Source organism: Aythya ferina, assembly GCF_964211825.1.
Source record: "Aythya ferina genome assembly, chromosome: 1".
In the NCBI taxonomy this organism is placed as follows: Eukaryota; Metazoa; Chordata; class Aves; order Anseriformes; family Anatidae; genus Aythya; species Aythya ferina.
The window spans coordinates 118,615,749-118,634,965 of record NC_140296.1 but is presented as its reverse complement, the minus strand read 5'-3'; the positions used below and the strand labels follow the sequence as shown (position 1 = coordinate 118,634,965).

The 19,217-nt window shown below is 43.3% G+C and overlaps 2 protein-coding genes across 7 annotated transcripts in view; both read left to right on the top strand.

Annotated features, from left to right (window-relative positions):
• Window positions 1-14: 14 nt before the first annotated feature.
• GPR161 (G protein-coupled receptor 161) lies at window positions 15-9,534 on the top strand (the record flags this gene model as incomplete). Of its 4 annotated transcripts, none has more annotated exons than XM_084522833.1 (7): window positions 15-113; window positions 1,366-1,476; window positions 1,576-1,987; window positions 2,517-3,241; window positions 4,705-4,809; window positions 7,602-7,733; window positions 9,141-9,534. In XM_084522833.1, the coding sequence occupies 5 exons, from the start codon at window positions 1,620-1,622 to the stop codon at window positions 9,386-9,388; spliced, it is 1,578 nt and encodes a 525-aa protein (XP_084378959.1). In that variant the 3' UTR covers window positions 9,389-9,534. The 4 variants fall into 4 exon arrangements, with proteins under 4 accessions (XP_084378959.1, XP_084378960.1, XP_084378958.1 ...); XM_084522834.1 differs by having other exon boundaries at window positions 57-113; window positions 1,370-1,476; XM_084522832.1 differs by lacking the exons at window positions 15-113; window positions 1,366-1,476 and having other exon boundaries at window positions 1,545-1,987; window positions 7,602-7,721.
• Window positions 9,535-12,113: 2,579 nt separating this feature from the next.
• ST3GAL6 (ST3 beta-galactoside alpha-2,3-sialyltransferase 6) overlaps window positions 12,114-19,217 on the top strand; it is a 108,689-nt gene continuing 101,585 nt past the window's right edge. The window contains exons 1-9 of one of the 3 annotated variants that reach the window (XM_084522530.1): window positions 12,114-12,240; window positions 12,327-12,438; window positions 13,273-13,359; window positions 14,106-14,172; window positions 14,644-15,612; window positions 16,323-16,449; window positions 17,364-17,570; window positions 17,799-17,956; window positions 19,004-19,085. In XM_084522530.1, coding sequence (XP_084378656.1) covers window positions 12,213-12,240; window positions 12,327-12,438; window positions 13,273-13,359; window positions 14,106-14,172; window positions 14,644-15,612; window positions 16,323-16,449; window positions 17,364-17,570; window positions 17,799-17,956; window positions 19,004-19,085 — 1,837 coding nt within the window. In that variant the 5' untranslated portion in view covers window positions 12,114-12,212. The remainder of the gene's footprint in view (window positions 12,241-12,326; window positions 12,439-13,272; window positions 13,360-14,105; window positions 14,173-14,643; window positions 15,613-16,322; window positions 16,450-17,363; window positions 17,571-17,798; window positions 17,957-19,003; window positions 19,086-19,217) is intronic. The other 2 variants (XM_084522519.1, XM_084522508.1) reach the window with 2 other exon arrangements.

Sequence of the window (19,217 nt, the reverse complement as noted above, 5' to 3'; positions counted from 1 at the left end):
CGGGGCGGGGCGGGGGCATGGCGGGGGGAGGCCGGGCGCCGCTCCGCGGGCGGCTGCGGGGGGTCCGGGCCGCCCTCAGCCGCCAGCTCCCGCCCTGGCGAAGACGGCGGCGGGTGAGTGCGGGACGGGGCAGGGCGGGGGGCGCCGGGCCCCGCTCTCCGCCGAAGGGGCGGGCGGGGACGGTGCGGGGCTGCCCGAGGCGAGGCGAGGCGAGGGATGCCCGGGGGAAGCCGGCCCCCGCCGGGCCCCCGGCCTTTGTTCGCTGCCGGAGGGAGCGCGGGGGCAAAATGGAGGCGCTCCCCGAGCCCTCGGGCCGCCCCCCTCAGCCGGTCGCCGCTGGGTGCCCGTCGGGTTTTCTGGGCGCTTTCTCCTCCTCCTCCTCCTCCTCCTCGTCCCGGTGAGGCGGGACCGGGCGCAGCCCTGAGGGGATGGGGCGGCCGGCGGGCACCCGCGGAGGGAAACTTGAGGGGAAGAGCCAAAGAGCTAAGCTGCGTTTTACAAAATACGGCCCGATAATGCCTTCACTTAGGCTCTAATCTAGTTAAAAATCAAGGAAAAGATGGCTTGGCAGCCTGACACTGCTGCCGAGGGGCCCAGCAGCCTCACGGGTGGAGGGGCGCTGGGTGTGCCGGCCGGTTGGGAGCAGCGGGTGGGCACGGCCACCGCTGAGGTAACTCTCTTCAGTCCCGGATTTCCAAACATCAACTTTGCATTGAAAAGTTGGAACCAAACTCTTTGTCGTCTTCAAACCCTGAGATGGGACAAAATGAGGTTGCGAGTCAGTGGGGTGGGTGCTGAGCACTGAGAAATCACGTTTTAAGGGTTCTCAAACGTTATTATAGGGTGGACCACAGCTTAATGCAAAGTGTCTATTGAACCTGCTGTACTGAAGGCTACTTCACCCTCATCCTTCAATACTGGTGATAAAATTGAATTGCTGATGTAGCTAAGATGATTGTGAACATGGAGAAGTGAGGAGAGTACATGCAATGATCACTGAGTCTTTGAATGTTACTTGGCAACTGTTAAGAAAGTCAGCAGGGTATGACTAGCCAGGCATCCACAGACCAGCAACAAATGCTGCATAGGCAGAATACTGGGTAAAAATAGGGATAAACAGGCAGAATTAAAAAAAAAAAAAGGGGGGGGGGGAGGGGGGATGGAATGTTTTTTAAAAAGTATATTTTAAATAAGAGAAACAAAGACTAATAGTTACATTATTATTGTTTCTTCATGGCCTAGATGAAGGGACTGTGAGATGTACAGCTCATAAGTATGGCTTAGAAACAAATAAGATACCTAGAAAAATTGTAAATAAAATGTATTAATTTAGTTTCCTTTCCCTCCCTTTTTTTTGTCTTTCAGATAGTTTCTTCACTTTTCTAGGCGTGGCTCTGTCAATGACTTCTAGTGTACCTGTAGGCAATCTCCTGTCCCTTCACTTTCCCATCTAAAATGGTTTCCTGCATCCCACAGGTAAAGTTTAATTAATGCAGACAAATGGTCTCTCCTCCTTGGAGAGGGTGTGAGGAAATCTTGCCTGAATGTTTCTGAGTGGTGGTGTTCTACTTCTAGCTGCTCAGCATGTCTTGGCCGCTCCTGCTCTGTGCGCTCTGACCATGAGCAGCAATTCCTCCCTCAGCAACGCGAATGGCCTGAGGAACCTCACCACGCAGGAGGACGGCGCAGTCAGAGTCACTGAGTCCATTGCTATAATCGTCATTGCTATTTTCATCTGTTTGGGCAACCTTGTGATTGTCGTCACCCTCTATCGGAAGTCTTACCTTCTCACACTGAGCAACAAGTTTGTGTTCAGCCTGACACTCTCCAACTTCCTGCTCTCCGTACTGGTGCTACCTTTTGTTGTCACCAGCTCCATCAGGCGGGAATGGATCTTTGGAGTCGTTTGGTGCAATTTCTCAGCCCTGCTCTACATGCTGATCAGCTCAGCCAGCATGCTTACTCTTGGACTCATAGCTATAGATCGGTAAGCAGCTTTTTATAATGAATGATACCTGATTGCCTAGTCATGCGACAGGGTGTCTTGTTGGCTGTTCATAGAGTGGAGAAGCAATGCACTGGATCACACTGAGTGCTGTTGCAATGTCATTTTCCTTCAGCCTCCTGTGAAATTTTGACAGAGAGAACAGAAGACAGTGTTGTCATGATGATATAAACTGACAATACATTTAGATTTTTTTTATGTTAATGATGCTGTAATAATGTATTACCTGAGAAACAAGAAGTAATGGTTTAAAATTCCATATTATACTCTACACATATAGGGACAGATTTAATAGATATATTTGTGCCTTCAGCTGAGTTTTACAATCTTGTCTGCAAAGATCTATATTCTTATATGCAATTATTCTTAAAAGAGTCCCTAAGGCTTGAGGTTTGGAGAAAAGAGCTTGTTCTATAAGTAGAACTATATATCAACATAATTAAAATATGCTCTTTTTTACTGTACATCTATTGTGCTCCTGTTGACTTTTTTTTTTTTTTGTGTCCTCCAGGTACTATGCTGTCCTGTACCCTATGGTTTACCCAATGAAGATTACAGGCAACAGAGCAGTGGTAGCTCTTGTGTATGTGTGGCTACACTCCCTTATTGGCTGCCTCCCTCCTCTCTTTGGCTGGTCATCTTTGGAATTTGACCAGTTCAAGTGGATGTGTGTGGCCGCCTGGCACAAAGAGGCTGGTTACACTGCCTTTTGGCAGATCTGGTGCGCATTGCTGCCTTTCGTGATCATGATGATCTGCTATGGGTTCATATTCCGTGTGGCTAGGATTAAAGCCCGCAAAATCCACTGTGGTAGTGTTGTCATTGTGGAGGAGGACTCCCAGAGGAACGGGAGGAAGAACTCCAGCACCTCCACGTCCTCCTCGGGCAGCCGAAGGAACGCTTTCCAAGGGGTTGTGTACTCTGCCAACCAGTGCAAAGCCTTCATTACCATCTTGGTAGTCATCGGCGCTTTTGTTATCACATGGGGGCCTTACATGGTAGTAATTACATCGGAGGCCCTTTGGGGAAAAAACAGTATTTCCCCTGCCTTGGAAACGTTAGCTACGTGGTTGTCCTTTTCCAGTGCCATTTGCCACCCCTTAATTTACGGACTGTGGAACAAAACAGTGCGCAAGGAACTTCTAGGAATGTGCTTTGGGGATCGGTATTATCGCGAGTCCTTTGTTCAGCGGCATAGGACTTCGAGGTTATTCAGTATTTCCAATAGGATCACAGGTAAGACACATAGCTGCAAAAGGTACTCTCTTAATACCATTAAGAGCAATGTTGGTGTGTGTTTGGCATGTTTCAGAGCTCTGTAAAAAGTGGGATGTTTCTGGAGGCTTCAGCAGTCTTGTTTGGTTTATTGCAGACACTTGGAAGAAGAATGTTTTTTTGTGGGAGTTAACCTCTTTCTCCTACTCTAGTAAAATTTTTCCTTCTAGAGAAGACACAGTGATGAGGTTGATAAAAAATTATTTTTTTTCTCTGAAACTGTTTTCACATACCTGCCATTTCACTCTATCTAGATTTGAGCACTACAAGCAGTGCATTTTGCAGCACATAAAGCACACTATGCTGCAAGTCTTTGAGATTCACTAAAGTTACTAAATCTGTAAATTCAGGTTTTAGTTTTAGTGGTTGTGAAGAAAAGATCATAAACAGTGTTAAACTACATAAAGTACTAAAACTATTTGATGTGTCCCTAAGTTGCAGGCTGAAGACTCCAGATGCTCAGAGCTTCTTTTTTTTAGGTAGTAATACAGTGAAATTCTGATTTTTTGATCCTACTTAGAATCTTCCAAAACCAGGAAATCTTTATGGTGTTCCTTGGGGCATTTTGTGCAGAGCTGGGAACTGAAGTTATGTAATTGGAAACAAAGATCTGAAATGTAGAAGGAAAGGGAGAGCAGCAAGACCTCTGTTTCTGCAACCTAGAATCACAAGGAGAGACTCCCATTAAATGAAGGAGTTGTGCAGCTGCAGCCACATCACAAGTTGCGAGAGTGCAATAGATCTCTTAACACTCCTCCCTTCCATATATCTGTGTAGAGGAGGTGCTGTGGATGAATTCATTGGCAACTGGAATGGGAGGGAAATGACAGATCTTTTTCCAAGCGATAAGAAACTGATAGCTTCAAATTTGCTAGGTGTACCAGCTAGAGGCTGGTAGAAAAAAAATAATCTTCCTGCAGGATCCAAATACAGCATCTGTGTAAGAATCCTGGATTTTTCTCCCTTCTTGAGGAGTTGAGAGAAGCTGGGTGTCTCAGTGCCCCGGCCTTGCAGGTAAACTTCCTGCCATGCTAATGGCCCGTTGCAACTGCTGGTGGCTACCAGGTTGTTTTCTGGCTAGAAGGAGTCTGACAAATGGCCCCATCTCTCCGTGTGTACGCTCTGTTTAGCCTGGCGTGCTGATAAAACGGGCAATTGCAAAGAGAGTGTGAGGGGGAGAGATGGTTCAGGTAGAAAGGAAACTTGCCATGTGGAACGACTCCAAGGATATGTGAAAGCTGCTGACTTTACTTCTAAGATGAGAGGTCCAGGTGCTGTGCACTCTGGATGAGCAGGGTAAGATTTATGTGTTTGTGTGGAATAAAGTAAAGTTGGTATTACAGGAAGTTGTATTACTGGAGGAAATTTTTACTTTTATAGACCCCTTAACCATCCGTTGTGTAATGAGAATGAATCTTTTGCAGATTTGGGGCTGTCCCCTCATCTTACTGCCCTCATGGCGGGTGGACGGCCATTAGGAAACAGCAGTAGCACAGGAGACACAGGTTTCAGCTGTTCACAGGATTCAGGTAACTAAAAAATCTCTTGCTCTTTTCTTGGGCAGAAGTTTGCACTTGTAACTTGGCAGAACTCTCTGGGACAGTCTATTTGCATACTCGGATGACTCTTGGTGGATGGATAACATGAAGCATCTGTTCCAGCTGTCACAACAAAACTGCTGCAGTTCTTTTCCTCCCTTGCTCTCAGTGTATGTATTCACAAAATACTGTTTACTCTAAGGAATAATGACCCTCACTTGGTAATGCTTCTAGGGAACAGGAAACACTGCTCATGCTTTTCTCCTTCAGTCTCTATCGTTCTTCAGGGTCTTTCCCTGTATCCACAACGAACAGAGCAACAAAGTGCCATGGAGAATGCTTCTCTGTTTCCTAGTTTGCAATAGGCCTTGTCACAATTCATCCTGCAATCAAAACATGGCCACTTAAGATGGTTTCAGCTTGGAGTTGCGTCACTACTTAACATCTCAACTGAAGATGGTTTACAAAAACGGGAAAAAGTGCTCAGGCAGTAATTTTCTATTCAGAGCTGTAGCTAGATTTTTGTGGTGGTTATTTCAGCTACCACCCCGTAGCTGCACTGTAGTTATTTTAAGGAGTATTTCTGCTCTATATACACCAGAGGGTGATCTAACATTTACTTGGTATCAGAGGTTTGTTTCTTACATTTCTAAAGGAAGTGTAAGGAGCTGGGATTTATTCTGGTAGTGGTTTTATGCTGGTAGCTCTATGCCTACTGTGGGTATTCTGCAGCCATATATTATAAATGAGAGTAACATTGTATGAAACCTGACTCATTTGAGAATATGGTATGTTATCATCTTTTGAGGAATCATATCAAGCAGTTTAAACAAACCAACCAAATTCATATCTAATACCATTAGAAGTGCAGCAGTTGGTTATGGAAGGGATACAGTGCATCTGGGAGTGGATGCATAGTTCTCCACTGTGAAATAACATTTCATTGGATGCCTTTACTAGGAAGAAGTAAAGAGCAGAACGAAGTCTTAGTTCATCTTCAGTGCTACCCGCTGCAGTAAGTGATCTTGTTGCCTGCAGTGCAGTGCCTGTACCTACCCTACCATGGTAGATGGAGGCTGGACTTTTCACAGTGTAAAAAACAAACAAACAAAAAAACAGGTGAAGCTGTGAGAGATTAAAAAAAAAAATACAAGCAGTGCCAGCTGTATACAAAACAGTGAAGTGGGAGATCTGAGTCCTGATATCTAGAAATGCTGCCTCAGATCAGTTATTCCAAAGGACAGATCTACCACATAAGAGGCTGGTCTCTTCACTAGCTTCATCTGAAAAAACACAGTGAACCAGCACACTCAAAAAAAAAATGTGCTAAAATTCTGTTTCACAGAAGAAATTATTTCTTTCTTGCTAGCACCACCTTTCCATTATACACTGTATTTCTGAGGAGGATTCTGTATCTTTCGAGATCAATAAGTCAACTATTTTCAGTAGACACAGCCTCAAACCCCAGCTGATCCACAGAACAACACAGCAAGTTGGTAGCTTACTTTGTGCTGTGTCTTAGGTCAGCAGCTCATTCTCCTGTGTACTGAAGGGAGGCGCATGGCAGAGCATGCAAGTTTAACTGAAAGAAAAAATTATCGCTTTGCTGACAATTCATTGTTATATAGCAAAGACTAGACCTATTGAGCAGCATGTTGTTCTAGAGGTACGTTCCCACTGATGTCTTTCTCTCACTTCCTGTAAAATTGGCATTGGAACACCTCTTCATTACAAAAAGAATAAATTTGGGAATTAAAAGCATTGAGGTGGATGAGGAGGTATGTGAAGTCGCCATCTGGAGGAGTTAGGAAACCTGTGAAGGCTCTTTGTCCACGGCTTGTTGCTGTGTGACAGGAGTAAGTGGACTGAAAGTAAAGTTTTAAAGATAGAGCCAGGTGAAGCTGTGCCTTGCGACAGTGGTGACTCTGAGGGCTGCTCCCTCAGCATAGTCCTAGCATCTCCCCGAAATACTTGCTTTGCCTCTCCCCTATACAGCAGAGACAGCAGCATTGCTGGTTACAGGGCTAGGTTGCAGTTGTGCCCTTTGTGTGAAACCATTGCAGAGTTGTCACGGTGAATTTCCTTGTCCTCATACACTCTGTTTTATATGGGAGAGGTGCAAAGCGAATCCTGGGAGGTGAAAAAAAACAAACAAACTCATAAGCTGAAAAACTGACTCATCAGACAAAAATTATTCCCAGACAGCAAGCTTTTTTTTCCTATTAAAATACACTTAATGAAAATCAAAATATGTTGTCAGAGACAAAGTAAATTGTACAGAAAAATTCTCCAGTTCAGATTTCCATTTGTCTGATTACAAGCATGACATTTGGCAGCTCTGGTTGTCTGCTTCTCAAGTGGCCATTGTTAGCCTCCGTCTTGATTAGGAGATGTGGAAGTTGCCCTCAACTTCACCCTTTATTTACTGAAGGTAAGGTTTCACCTTTGCCTGATGTCCTATTGATATTATAATCTCTGTAGTTGAGCATTTTGGAGCTGCTTGAGGTTTTAGATTGCTAATGAGAAAATATTCCCAAAGCCTTTCAATGAAAACTCTGATCTCGTTTTTTGTTTTTGTTTTTTTGATCTTCATCTTCATCTTTGCAGTATTTAATTGAAACTGAAATTTACCCACAAAAGCTGTGTTTAGATATCTTTTTAAGGGACCGCTGTAGACTGAAAAGTTTTTGCCACCGCTTCAATTTGGCTCATCTTTTCACATGACTTTGTTATTGCATGCTGGTGTTGCTCTGTATTGCCTGAGAATTCTTGCTTTGTTTCAGGAACAGAGGCAATGCTTCTTGAAGACTATAGCTCAGATGGCCCTTCTGTCCCACACTGCGTCTGTCCTCCTCGAAGGAGGAGTTCAGTGACATTTGAAGATGAAGTTGAGCAAATTAAAGGTGGGCTTAGGGGTAAGTTCTCCCCCCTTTCTCTTTTCTTTCTCTTTACTGAGAATATTTATCAGTAGATAGAGGTGGAAATAGATGAACCATTTACAGTTTTCTTTTCCAGTTAGCTCACTTGTTTGTTCTGTGCTGTCATAGTGTTAGTGTGATGATCTGTAAATATGTCATGGTTAGTTTAATTTCAGCTGATGTTTATGAGAATATGGACTATAAGACGTGATAATTGGTGTCTGTTTACTAAATAATGACTGTGGACAGAACAAAAATGAACAGAATGCCTCCAAGTATCAAGTAATAATTAAGCTTGGCTGATTTTTATGTTTCTGAAATAATAAGGTTTCCTATGGAATTTTCTCTTCAAACATCTCAGCAAAATTTATTTTTCCCTCTTACAAGGGGGCAGACATCTAATTTTTATTTTTTTTGTGTGCAGTTCAGTGAAGAAGGGAGGTGTTAGTGCAAAAGTTCTTTGTGGGTTTAGCAAATTTTAATTGTATTTCTGAGGGTTTTCAAAGTGACTGAAGCTTTTGATTCCAGCAGCCTCATTTAAAAAGTGCATTTAGAATGAACACCTGTGTCTTTGACCTCTTCTGGTGTGCAAAACTCTAGCTTCTCCCCTGGAAGTGGAACTGAGTTCCACAGTGTGGGCTGGAACAAATTTAAGCCTAAGGACAGTAGACTGCTGATTTTTTTTTTTATTTTTATTTTTTATTTTTAACTACATGGAAGAAGCTCTTGGACTTTGGGGATTGTAAATCCATAAACACAAAATCTGATGTTTGTCAGTTTTAAAACGTTGTAAAATTGTTCTTATGCTCCACTGTTGATGTCAGTGAAGTATGAGATCTTATTCCAAATGCAGTGGGAATGCCTGGAAGGTTTTAAGTCCAGTTTACAACAGAGGAAGTACAAATTGAGAGTGAGAGTTCTGGTCCTGTCTTCTGAATGAATTCTTGCCTGATGCCAGGCAAATATCATCGTCCCTAATCCTGTAGTCTAGTAGGTAGAAACTGGGCTGTCAACTTGAGTTGGGTATAAATTCGGACTAATAAACTCCTGTGTGCATAGACTGAGAAAATCATTCAACATACACTTAATTACGTTAAACATCGTGTATGGTTAACATATAATGTTAAACATGTATGTAGGGATTTTGCTCCATCAGATCTCATTTGTTTTCACTTGAATTGGAGGTAGTCTTCTTCTTAACCTGTGGTCACTCTGAAGCTTTGTGATTGTAGAATGATTTGGGAATCCTGGTACTTCTTGGTAGATGTGCTGTGTAGGGTCATTACTTTACAAAAGGCATGGTCATAACTTTTCAAAACGATCAGTATTCAAGCATTTGCACAGCCATGCTGTTAGACTGCTAATGTTCTGATACACTGCTGATTGTTTCTTCTTGTCTTTCAGAAGCTGCAAAGAATTCTGTTCTTCACGTAAAAGCTGAAGTCCATAAATCTCTGGACAGTTACGCATCCAGTTTAGCCAGGGCTATTGAAGCTGATGTGAAAATCAGCTTGTTTGGGGAAGGTGCTTTACCAGGAGCTCTGTTCCCTGTGCGGACTCTGCCAGGAAGCAGCATGAACGCACGGCGTGGTATCAGGCCTCATGCTAGCCAAAGACTTCAACTGCAGAGCATCGATGAAGGGAATATTTGACAGGAGGACCAGAGGAAAAAAAAAAATGGATCAAAACCACTAAGCGGGACCTACTCTGTCTGTTACTGTTTTAATGGAAACAGGATACCTTGTTGTTTTCAGTGTTTTTTCAACACTTGAAAGCCAGTTGAATTCTGGTACTTGCATCAGCGTTTCACAGCAGTGTTTGCTTACTGTTTAGGGTGCTATTGACTCTTTTGTGCTGTGTCTTAAGTCTATCACACAAGGCATAGGAATGCAGGGTTTGGTTTCCTCAGCCAAATCATTAGTCCATCAAATCTTGTGTCCATTTTTGGCCTAAGCTGATAGAGGAATGAAAAAGGACAAGTATGTGCAGTATTTAAATAACAACTGTAGTGATACTTTTGTGGCCACCAGGATCATCAGTTTGTACTTGATAGCTGGAGTGTTCTGATAGGAGCTCATACTTTGGATACTACATACAGTCTTACTGTCACAGACTTCCAAATGATGGAGCGTGGACTTCATTAAGGGACAAAAATTGAGCTTTACCAATAGCTCACGCACATCAAGGTTCCACTTACCCTTGCCAGCAGATATTTCTGGCTGTTTGTCAGAATGCTAGATATGAAACCGAATTGTACATTGCTTCTGCTTTACGAGACACCAGCTGCTCCAGATGTAACGGGTAGGAGCACACCAGTGCTGGAAATAGCACAGGTATTTGGGGAAACTGTCAATGCAGAGTTCTTAGTTCTCTAAGAACTTCAGTTCCCTGGTTTTGCTTTTACTCAAAGGGCATGCTCTACAGCTGCAGGAAGACAGGATATAAATATGGTATTACTACTTTAATGATATATTCAGGATTCATCTTTTGTATAGAAGGAAGTTCTATGAATGATTTTTTAATCATGGGGGATGTAGTATTTATGCAATAATTACCTCAGTGCATATATTTCTTGGAGTTTTAATTCATTAATCTGTAGAATAAGAACATTTAGCACTTACATTGCACTTTGCATGTTCCAAGCACTGTACAGACATGACCTTGTTAGGCCTGTGTGAGAGGGCTGATCAGCACTGCTTGCCCAAGGGAAATGCAGCAATGTGTTAAGCTGGAAATGAAACTGGCTGCAAAGGTGGAAAGATTCTTTATGAAAAGAGAGATGAGGTGGATCTTAGGAAAATGCCCAGCCTGAGGAAGCTTTCTGTGCCTTCTTGGGCTAGCCCCTTTCTTCCTTTATGGGGGTTATAGCCCTGCCTTAACGCTTATTTCAAAGATGTAAAGGAGACATAAACAAGTAGGACGATTTCTCAGGTCAGTAGCAGGCAGACTTACGGGCCGATGACTTGCATTTATTTTCACTCTCTGTTCTCCCTATCCCTCCTTTGAAGTGTTTTCTCGTTAGAATTGGTTTGAGTTTTTGCAGCAGATTCTTTGGAAATTGGGGGCAGAATGTTTACATCTGGGCAAAAACTGTGTGTGTGGTTGTTAAATTATGGCTGTGCGCAACTTGCTCAAAGGCACAGAAACAAACGGTCTCTGAGGGAGAGCCTCAGTCCAATACTGTATTTAGACATCCTGTTTGTCTGTGTTCCCAACTGAGAAATATATTTCAGCACAAGCTTATGTCTATCTGTGGACAAAGCAGCTTGACTTTGAACTAGCCTGAATCCATTACATTCCCATGTAAGATTTAACTGCATGCTTAAAATTCAGTACATGGTTTGCTGATTAAGAACAGGCTCTTAAAGCAAGAACACTTAAGTGCCAGGAAGATGGCTCTTAGCATAACTCAAGATGAAATGTGTAGTGAATTGAGCCTGCTTTGGGCTGTACAGGGAGTTAATGTGCTAATGAGTAAAGTATTGATCCCAGCTCCTCACTCCTATATTTTTATTTTTTATTTATTAAAACTTTTAGTATGTTAGATCAATTGGCACTGAGGGGTGCTTGTTCAAAACCCAAATCCCAGTATCTGCCAGGAAATGCCCTGCACTGAGGTCATTATTGCTCTCATTAACGTTACAGTCACGGTTGTTCAGAGTAGTCAGCACTCCTTAGGGTATGCACTTCCCTCAGATGGCTTGAAGTATTTTATCTGCGTCCCATTTATTTCACATTCCTGCATCGAAAAGTTGAGTAAAGGTGTGGGAGTGCAGAAAAAGTACATCGTGTGAGTCTCAGTGGATAGTTGTGGAGTAAAGCTGGTGCTAGGCCATAATGGTTTGTATTTAGGAGTGAGAATTTCCAGGGCACGTGTGTAAGCACAAAATCATCACTAGTGTCGTGTAGAAAGCACATTTTTCACAGAGGCACTGAGCCAAACTCAGCCTTCAGGCAGGTTAGTGGGGCTGCAACAGCTTGTGCCATGACTGACTTGGGCTCTCAGCAGTCGTTTCACTAATCCAGTATTTAGCATTAATGCTACTATTTTTGCTAACCAGATCATAACCTTTCCATAACTGTTACTGCCAGAGTATAATTTTTTTACTTGTCAGTAGCAAAAGCAGCAGTTACAGAAACGCACACACTCTGTAAAACTGTATTCGCCATCTTAAATACAAAAGAAAAAAAAATATCTGGTTTCTAATGGACCAACATCTTCGTTTAGACCGCTGTTAACTTAAAACTGCTTTGGGATGTTTTTATTTAGACGCGTTTCGAATTCGGCGGAAGAGCTGAGGGCCGCCGCCATCCCCGCCCTCCCCTTCCCGCCCTTCCCCACAGAGCAACGGCTCCGCGTGAGGCAGGCGGGGAGCACCCGCCCCGCCCCGCCCCTCCCTGGGCGGGCCCTCCGAGGAGGCGCCGCGGGATTGGCTGCTGCGCGCCGCGGGGGCGGGGCGGCGGGGGCGCGCGGCGATGGAGGCGGTTGCCTGCGCGGAGCACGGTGAGCGGCCGTTGGGGGGCGGTTGGGACCGTTGGGGTGGGCGCCAGCCCCTCACCCCCTGACCGTTCCCCGCTCACGCCCCGCAGGCTCCCTGTGCTACCTGAAGACCGGCGTCCGCGATGGCCCCAACAAGGGGAAGAGCTTCTACGTGTGCGGGGCGCGGGGCCCGGCCGCCTGCGGCTTCGTCGTCCCGGCGCCGTAGGTGCAGGGCGTTGTGGGGGGGGGGAAGGGGGGAATTTGGGGGTCGCTGCTGGCCGTGGGGTCCTGTCAGTGGGCTGAGTGCCTCATGGCAACAGGCGTTGGGAAAGATAGGCAGGACTCCCATAACAGCACCTCTCCGACTTCCCTCTATCTCCTACAAAGAGAAGTGTGGCTTTTGGAAAAGAGCATCTCATCAAAACCAGATCACGTAGTTAGAAAAAGAGAATTAGTTTCTCTTCCAATTTCATCAACCCTCACGTTTACACATCTCTTTGCATAGATCTGCTTTTAGATAAGTGCTAGTTAAGGGTTTTCATCTGTACCTATGCGTAAGTACGTGTTAGCACAAAGATGATACAGAACAATCAGATTATCACGTAGTATCCCCAGCTGCCCCAGGATTCTTGAGTTTGCAGACTTTTCTGTTGTCAGTAGAGAAAACAGTCTAAAAACTAACCTATCACAGGTTTTTAGATTACATTTCAGATTCTGGCTGCTAGAGTTTGGCAAGTTTCTGATTTGAGACAATGCAGAGAATTCTACCAGCTGGGAGATAACTCCAAGACAGCAGTTTGTTAATATTTCCTGTATAAAAGTGTTGACATTTTCCTTATGTTCTGAAAACAAAGTGAGGAAGAATTAACAGTGGATGACTGGCTTTAGGAAAACACGCACTGTCAGCACTTCTAAACTTGTGTTCTGTTTGCCAAATTGTCTCTGAGTAGACTTTCCAAGTATTTTGTTCCAAGTAATTATTTTCATTGTTGCTCTTCCTTTGTTGGCCCGTGTTGTCTTTTTTCTTCCCCTTTTCTTTTCCTTTTCTCTTTTTAGTATTCCTGCTTCTTACTGCTTGATCCATGAGGGATACATGGTGGAGCTGCAAGTCCTGGTTCAGCAGCAGGACAGAGATGAGTACCAGTAAGTTCCACAAAGTGGAAACCAAGGTTTGCTGTATAGATTTGAACACTTTTGAATTGTGCGGTGATGGCTGACCTGCAGAACTGAAAAACTTAGCCCAGTCTAGAGGCCTTTACTTAGTATGCTTCTAAATGTTTCGTATTTTTATTAGTGATGATATTCAATGATACAAGTCTGAGTGATCAGTTAGCGTTTCTTTTTAAAAGTATTGAATATAGCTCTATTGGGATCATCAAAGTTTTGTGATGATTGCATCAAGTTCAGAAGTTGTAATTCAGATAAGGTTCCTCTAGCTGTCCTTGCTGATTGCAGATTTTAAAAATTTCTTCTAAGCCTGTTCCTTGGATGATTTAAAGATGAAGCGGCCCATGTAGTGTAAATATTAAGAATAGCTGTTTTCTCGTGCCTAAAAATCGTGAGATTTTGGAGGTTCTGAACATAGTGCTTTTATTTCAGCAATTTTTTAGCACTACAGCTTCAGCTTTCATTTCAAGATTTGAAACAAAAACAAAACAAAAAGTCCCAAGCCCTAAGAATCTTATTACAAGAATATCATTCTCTGGATTAAGCTTTGTTTTGGAATAAGCAATGTTCATGATTTTTGCTATGCAGAAGTCTGAAAGTAGAGCACAGATCAAGAGCACAGATCATCTTTGTGATGTTTTCAGTGCAGGCTAATTTTTAAAGAATGCATAGAGTTCCTTTATTGTCCTTCTTGGTTCAAATCTTGCTTTATTCTTTTGTAGGTTGTTTTACCGATGCATTAACAGTAAGTTGAATGGGAAGAAATGGTGTGGAAGTGTCCCATGGCAGGTATGAATGTTTCATTTATATTACGGTATCAGGTTATTTCATCATGACTTCATTCTGTCTACTATAGTCATCTCTGAGATTATGTAGTGGGAGAGTTTGTATTTTCTAGCTGAAAAGCGTATTGGCTTGTTGTCCTCCAAATGCAACTTCATGCTGCTAAATTGTGTGAAGTAATCACTGTTATCCGGTATGGGGAAAAACAAACAAGCAAACACCCTTGGGTTGGATTTCTAGCCATAATCTTAAGAATGGTGATGTTGGAACTCGATTCCCAAAAAAAACACAGGAATGGCAAAGGCAGGAGAAAAAGAGCAGTTTTGTTTTCCTTGTAAAGTGTTTATCCTGGTCCTGTTAAAATGATAGGAAAAACGATGTTCACAGAGAACGAAATCTTGCTTAAGATGATTGTGTTGCATGTATAGTTAGCAGGTTTTAATAATTAATGTTAGAACTTACTTGTGTATATTGCAGGATCCAAAAGCTACCAAAGCGTCCAAAAACTTAGAATCACAGCCCAAAAAAGTACCTTTCTTCAATCCCAGTGGCCAAAGAAATCCATTCAAAGTGATAGACAAGAATTGTGACCAGTCAGCCTGGAAACAAATTAAGCAAGGCAATGGAGAGGAAAGTAAAGGAAAAGGAGTCGACGTGGAGAAAGATAGTGTGGTAGTGTCACATGAAGAAAAGAAGTCAACCTCGGATTCCTCCACAGAGAGGGAACATCTAGAAGGGCTGAAAACTGAGAAGAAACAATCCAAGGGAAATAGTAGCGATCCAGAACTTAAGGAAAGCACAGTGTCTGAATCTAAACTTACACTTTCTGAGGCTTGGAAAGGGAAAAACACTGATCAGGATGAAGTGAAGCATGGAGGAAGTGGTAGGGAATCCAAGAAATCACCTGAATGTATGGAGAAAGAGCCAAGTGGGAGATCAGAACTCTGTCCAGTAAGTCTTGGAAAGCAAAGTACAAGTACCCAGCTTCCAGAGAAAGAGCAGCTCGGAGGGAAAAGTTTAAAAAGCTGTGGGGATAAAGAAACCAGAGAGAAAGAACACATTGGGAAGAATGGAGAGACAAAACTACTCCGTAAAGAAAATGCACTTTCCACAACAGTACCACAAGTAACATCACAACATGCTCTCCAGAAGCAAGGAGGAGATGCAGCAGCAGCATCTAAGGCACAGATTAGGCCAGGGCTGGAACAGCCTGCTGAAGAAGTTCCTGCCAGTCATGAAGTAGTACCTGTTTATTCCTCATCAGGTAAAAACGAACCTGAGAAATCAGTTAAGGCTTTGCAACCAAGAGAGGTTCCTGCAGGAGCATCAGGCAAGAGTATACAGGAGGCATCTTTGCCAGGAGCTGCAGCATTGCTTCACGTGGAAGGACACCAGGATCCCAAGGCTCTTCGCAACCATCTTGAAGTCCAGCTGAGGCAGAAGAAGGTGACTCATTGCACCTGTTATTCCTTTCTGTTTTGTTTTGTTTCATTCTGTGTTCAGTGACTTCCCTCACTCGTGACAGCAATCAGAATAGAGTGTTTCCTCACAACAGAACTGCTGAAATACCTAGTGTTTGGAAGGGCGGGGCAAAGGGAGGGAATTAAGTGTAGGCACATGCTAGTTGTTTTAACCCACTTATGAGATGATTTATGTGTCTGCCTTATACTTAATTTGTGGAAGATGTAAACTGTGCGGCAAGCTTAGCCTTTTTAAGCAATGTGACTATTTGTTTCTCGTGAGCTTGCATAGAAAGAGTGATCTAGCCACAAAAGCTCACACTACAATTAAATAAACTAGCTGTCTGTATGGAAACATGCAAGTAGTTTGGACTTCAGGTGCTTTGGGAGATGTTAAGATTGTCTGAATCTCTTGACTACCTGATCATCCCATTTCATACAGTGGTGGGAGGGAGCCTGCATCCTTTTATCTTTTCTAAATTATACTAATGATTAATTTATTTTCTGCTAAAAGACTATTTAATTGCATTAAATGGTATTTAAAAATTTTGGAGATTGTAGAACTGTATTAAAATATGAATTACTGTGGTATAAGATTAGTGTTTTTAAACTCTTGACTCCTTAATTGTTCTCCTCATGACAGAAAGGTTGGTAAAGCCCATTCAGCTTTTGGATTCTTCTGTTGTTGTTTTGCAGAACACATTAGCTACAGTGAACATCCAAGTACTGCCAGATAAAGGGCAACGGTTATTAAAGCAAGTGCAGGATTTGGAAGCTGCACTGAGTGCTCTTAACATTTCAACAACAGATACTGCTGAAAAAGGTAAGGCTTTTTTTTTTTTAATCAGAACTTCGCAAAATGTTTTGTTTCTCTATAGTTTTGAATACTGTGGGGAAAATAGCATGCCTTTATATGTGGTTTGTGACTTGTATAGAGTTTGTTGAGATTCATTGAAGATTAAAAAATGTGTTGTGAAAGAAGGGAAGGAAAATGAATGGAACAACTCAAGCACTTCCTCTGAAGGGTGGTGACTTCCCAAGAGGCTCCTCCCATCATCAGGACTAGTTCTTTTCCTGGTTTTGGCTGCATGACTGAGGCAGACGTTCCTCTGAGAAATTGCCAGTGAAGTGTTAAATTCCACTTTGTTGCAGTATGGAACCACGCTGCTTGTGCAGAAAGTCTCTTCTGGCTGCTCTGTCTGAGTGTGTAAATTAGCATATGCAAGATCAGCAATGGCACACTGGAAGTTGCTTTAATGTGATTTCTGAATTCTATTAACTAGTACCAGTTGGTTGGGGCAGTGAGGCGTTGTGTTGAGCTGCCTGCACCATCACCTTAACAGCAGAGTTGCTCTTTGATAACAGAATCTGTTGCGTTGATGAAAAGTCCCAGTTTGACAGCTCTGGAAACTGAAGGCCTTTAGCAAGAAAACGGCCCTTCATGGGCCACCACACAACAAGCAGTCCTCATGCCTTATTCCAGATCTGGTTTTAGGCAAGAGAGACCTTTGCGGGAGGGAGGGAACAGCTCAAGAGTTCTTGGCTCGTTTGGTCTTGGATGTTTTGATTGTTCTTTCTGACCAAATAATTGCCAAGAAAGATGTCTTTAGCAGGAACAGTGGGACACTGGAAATGGTGTACACAACTGTCCTAAATGAAAGCCCTTCTTTGGGCTGTAATGCAAGGCTCTAAGGTCCACTCTGCAACCTTTTCACCCTGAATTCCTTTCTTCTTAAGGGGAGGATGGTGCGAGCGGTGGCTGCTGTGAGGAACCTGAGGAACCTTTGCCTAACCCGTTTGGCAGACCAGGTGGTACAAAGCTGATAATGCCACTACCTCTCAGGGATCATAAAGCTGGGACCTCTTCAGGCTTGCACAGTCACCCTGCTGCTGCTGCTGCTGCTGCTTTGGGCTCCAGTGAATATTGCGGCCATGGTTTTGGAAGTAAGTATGGAAAGCCTTTTCATTTGAAAAAAAAAAACTGGGGAAGACTAGGTCTGACAGAAACTTGCAGCTTGTGGGTATGTGACAGTACTAAACCTTTTTTGTTACTGTGAGCTGTATACAATCCCCTGGGCATCTGTAGCCACTGAGATCAATCTCTGAGATGGTACATCTCCTTGGGAGAGGTAGCTTTGTAAACATCTCACATGTAAAACTGTATCTTTTCAGTGAACTCTGGTGTACAGAATCTGTATGGTGGAAGAATGACAGAAGACCGACTCAGGGCCGTACACAGTGCCACAAGTGATGCTATTAATCATCTTCACAAATCTCTAGAATCCTGTCCGACAGAGCAGACAGTAGCTGAAGATCCACCTGGATTGAAGGTGAGTTGTCAAGGATGGAGAATGTTGTGTTGCTGAACTTCGGAGGTGTCTTGTCACCTCCATCTTGAAACATAACCTCAGAGTGATAGCTTAGCACATCCTTTACTTTCATGCTTGAAATTACTTCCCAGTTTTCACCTGCTGGGAGAAAGTCTAATTACTTCCCATTCCTGAGGTTGCTGTAGATCACAAATAGCAGTGTTCCTACCTCTTGCCGTGGTGTCTTCTAAATATTTAGTGCTTGAATGAAGTTGTTTTGCAAAGACAAAGCAATTAATTCACCAACATTTCTATATGATGAGCAGAACAGAGGCAGGTTTCTGTTGAGAAAGAGACTATCTGAGAACCCTGCTATTGTTCCTTTCTCTGATGGGTCTCCCAGTGAGCTATAAAAAAGTGTTTTAAAAGTACTTGTAGACAATCAAGTTCATACAACCCAGTGGACTCCAGGGTAGTCAGTTCTGATCTGCCAGAGAGCAGCTCTTGATCTGTCCAGTGGTGCAGAATCTGTAGCTGGGGTTTTGCACAAGGTACTGGAAGGCACATGCTGCTACAAGATGGTGTGTGGGTGTATGTATGTTGTGTCACTTGTCAGATCCACTTGGGACCTTTTCAGTGCTGGGGAAGGTCATCAGAAGTTGTGTAGTGGTGGCATGTAGTCATGCTTCCTGCCTCTTAAGAGTCTGTAGGGCTTTTAAACTTTGTGAGAAAAGAGGAAGTCTTCTCAATCCCACTGCTTGACAGTGATGCCTGCAGTGAGCATGGCAGGGTTGTGTGGATTTTCCGCCTGAAAAAGCTGCCTTCACTTGCCCTCAGAGTGCTATGAGAGTCTAGGATGGTGTTGTGATTAAAACATTGCCCAGACTGATCTGTGGTACTGCTGATCTCCTGATTCTATTAGGTGTCCCTGTCCACGTGGGAAAAGTAGGCAAACTTCTTTTAGTAGGATTGTAGTAGGACAGTTCAGCTGTGTAATTCGGTATAGAAAGCAGAAGTGTATGAACTTCGCAATATGTTTCCTTCAGATCCACTTTCTCATTCTCTCAGGTTCCGTTGCTGCTGCACCAGAAACAAGCACTTGCATGGCTGCTCTGGAGGGAGAGTCAGAGGCCATGTGGAGGAATTCTGGGTAAGCAACTGAATGGGAAAGTACATTTTGGGAGGCAGATAAGTGACAGCAAAAGTGTGGTAGATAGCTTATTCTGAGGCCAAAATCTATCTATTTTGTAGGCATGCCAAGGAGCTTGCTTTTCTTTGCCTT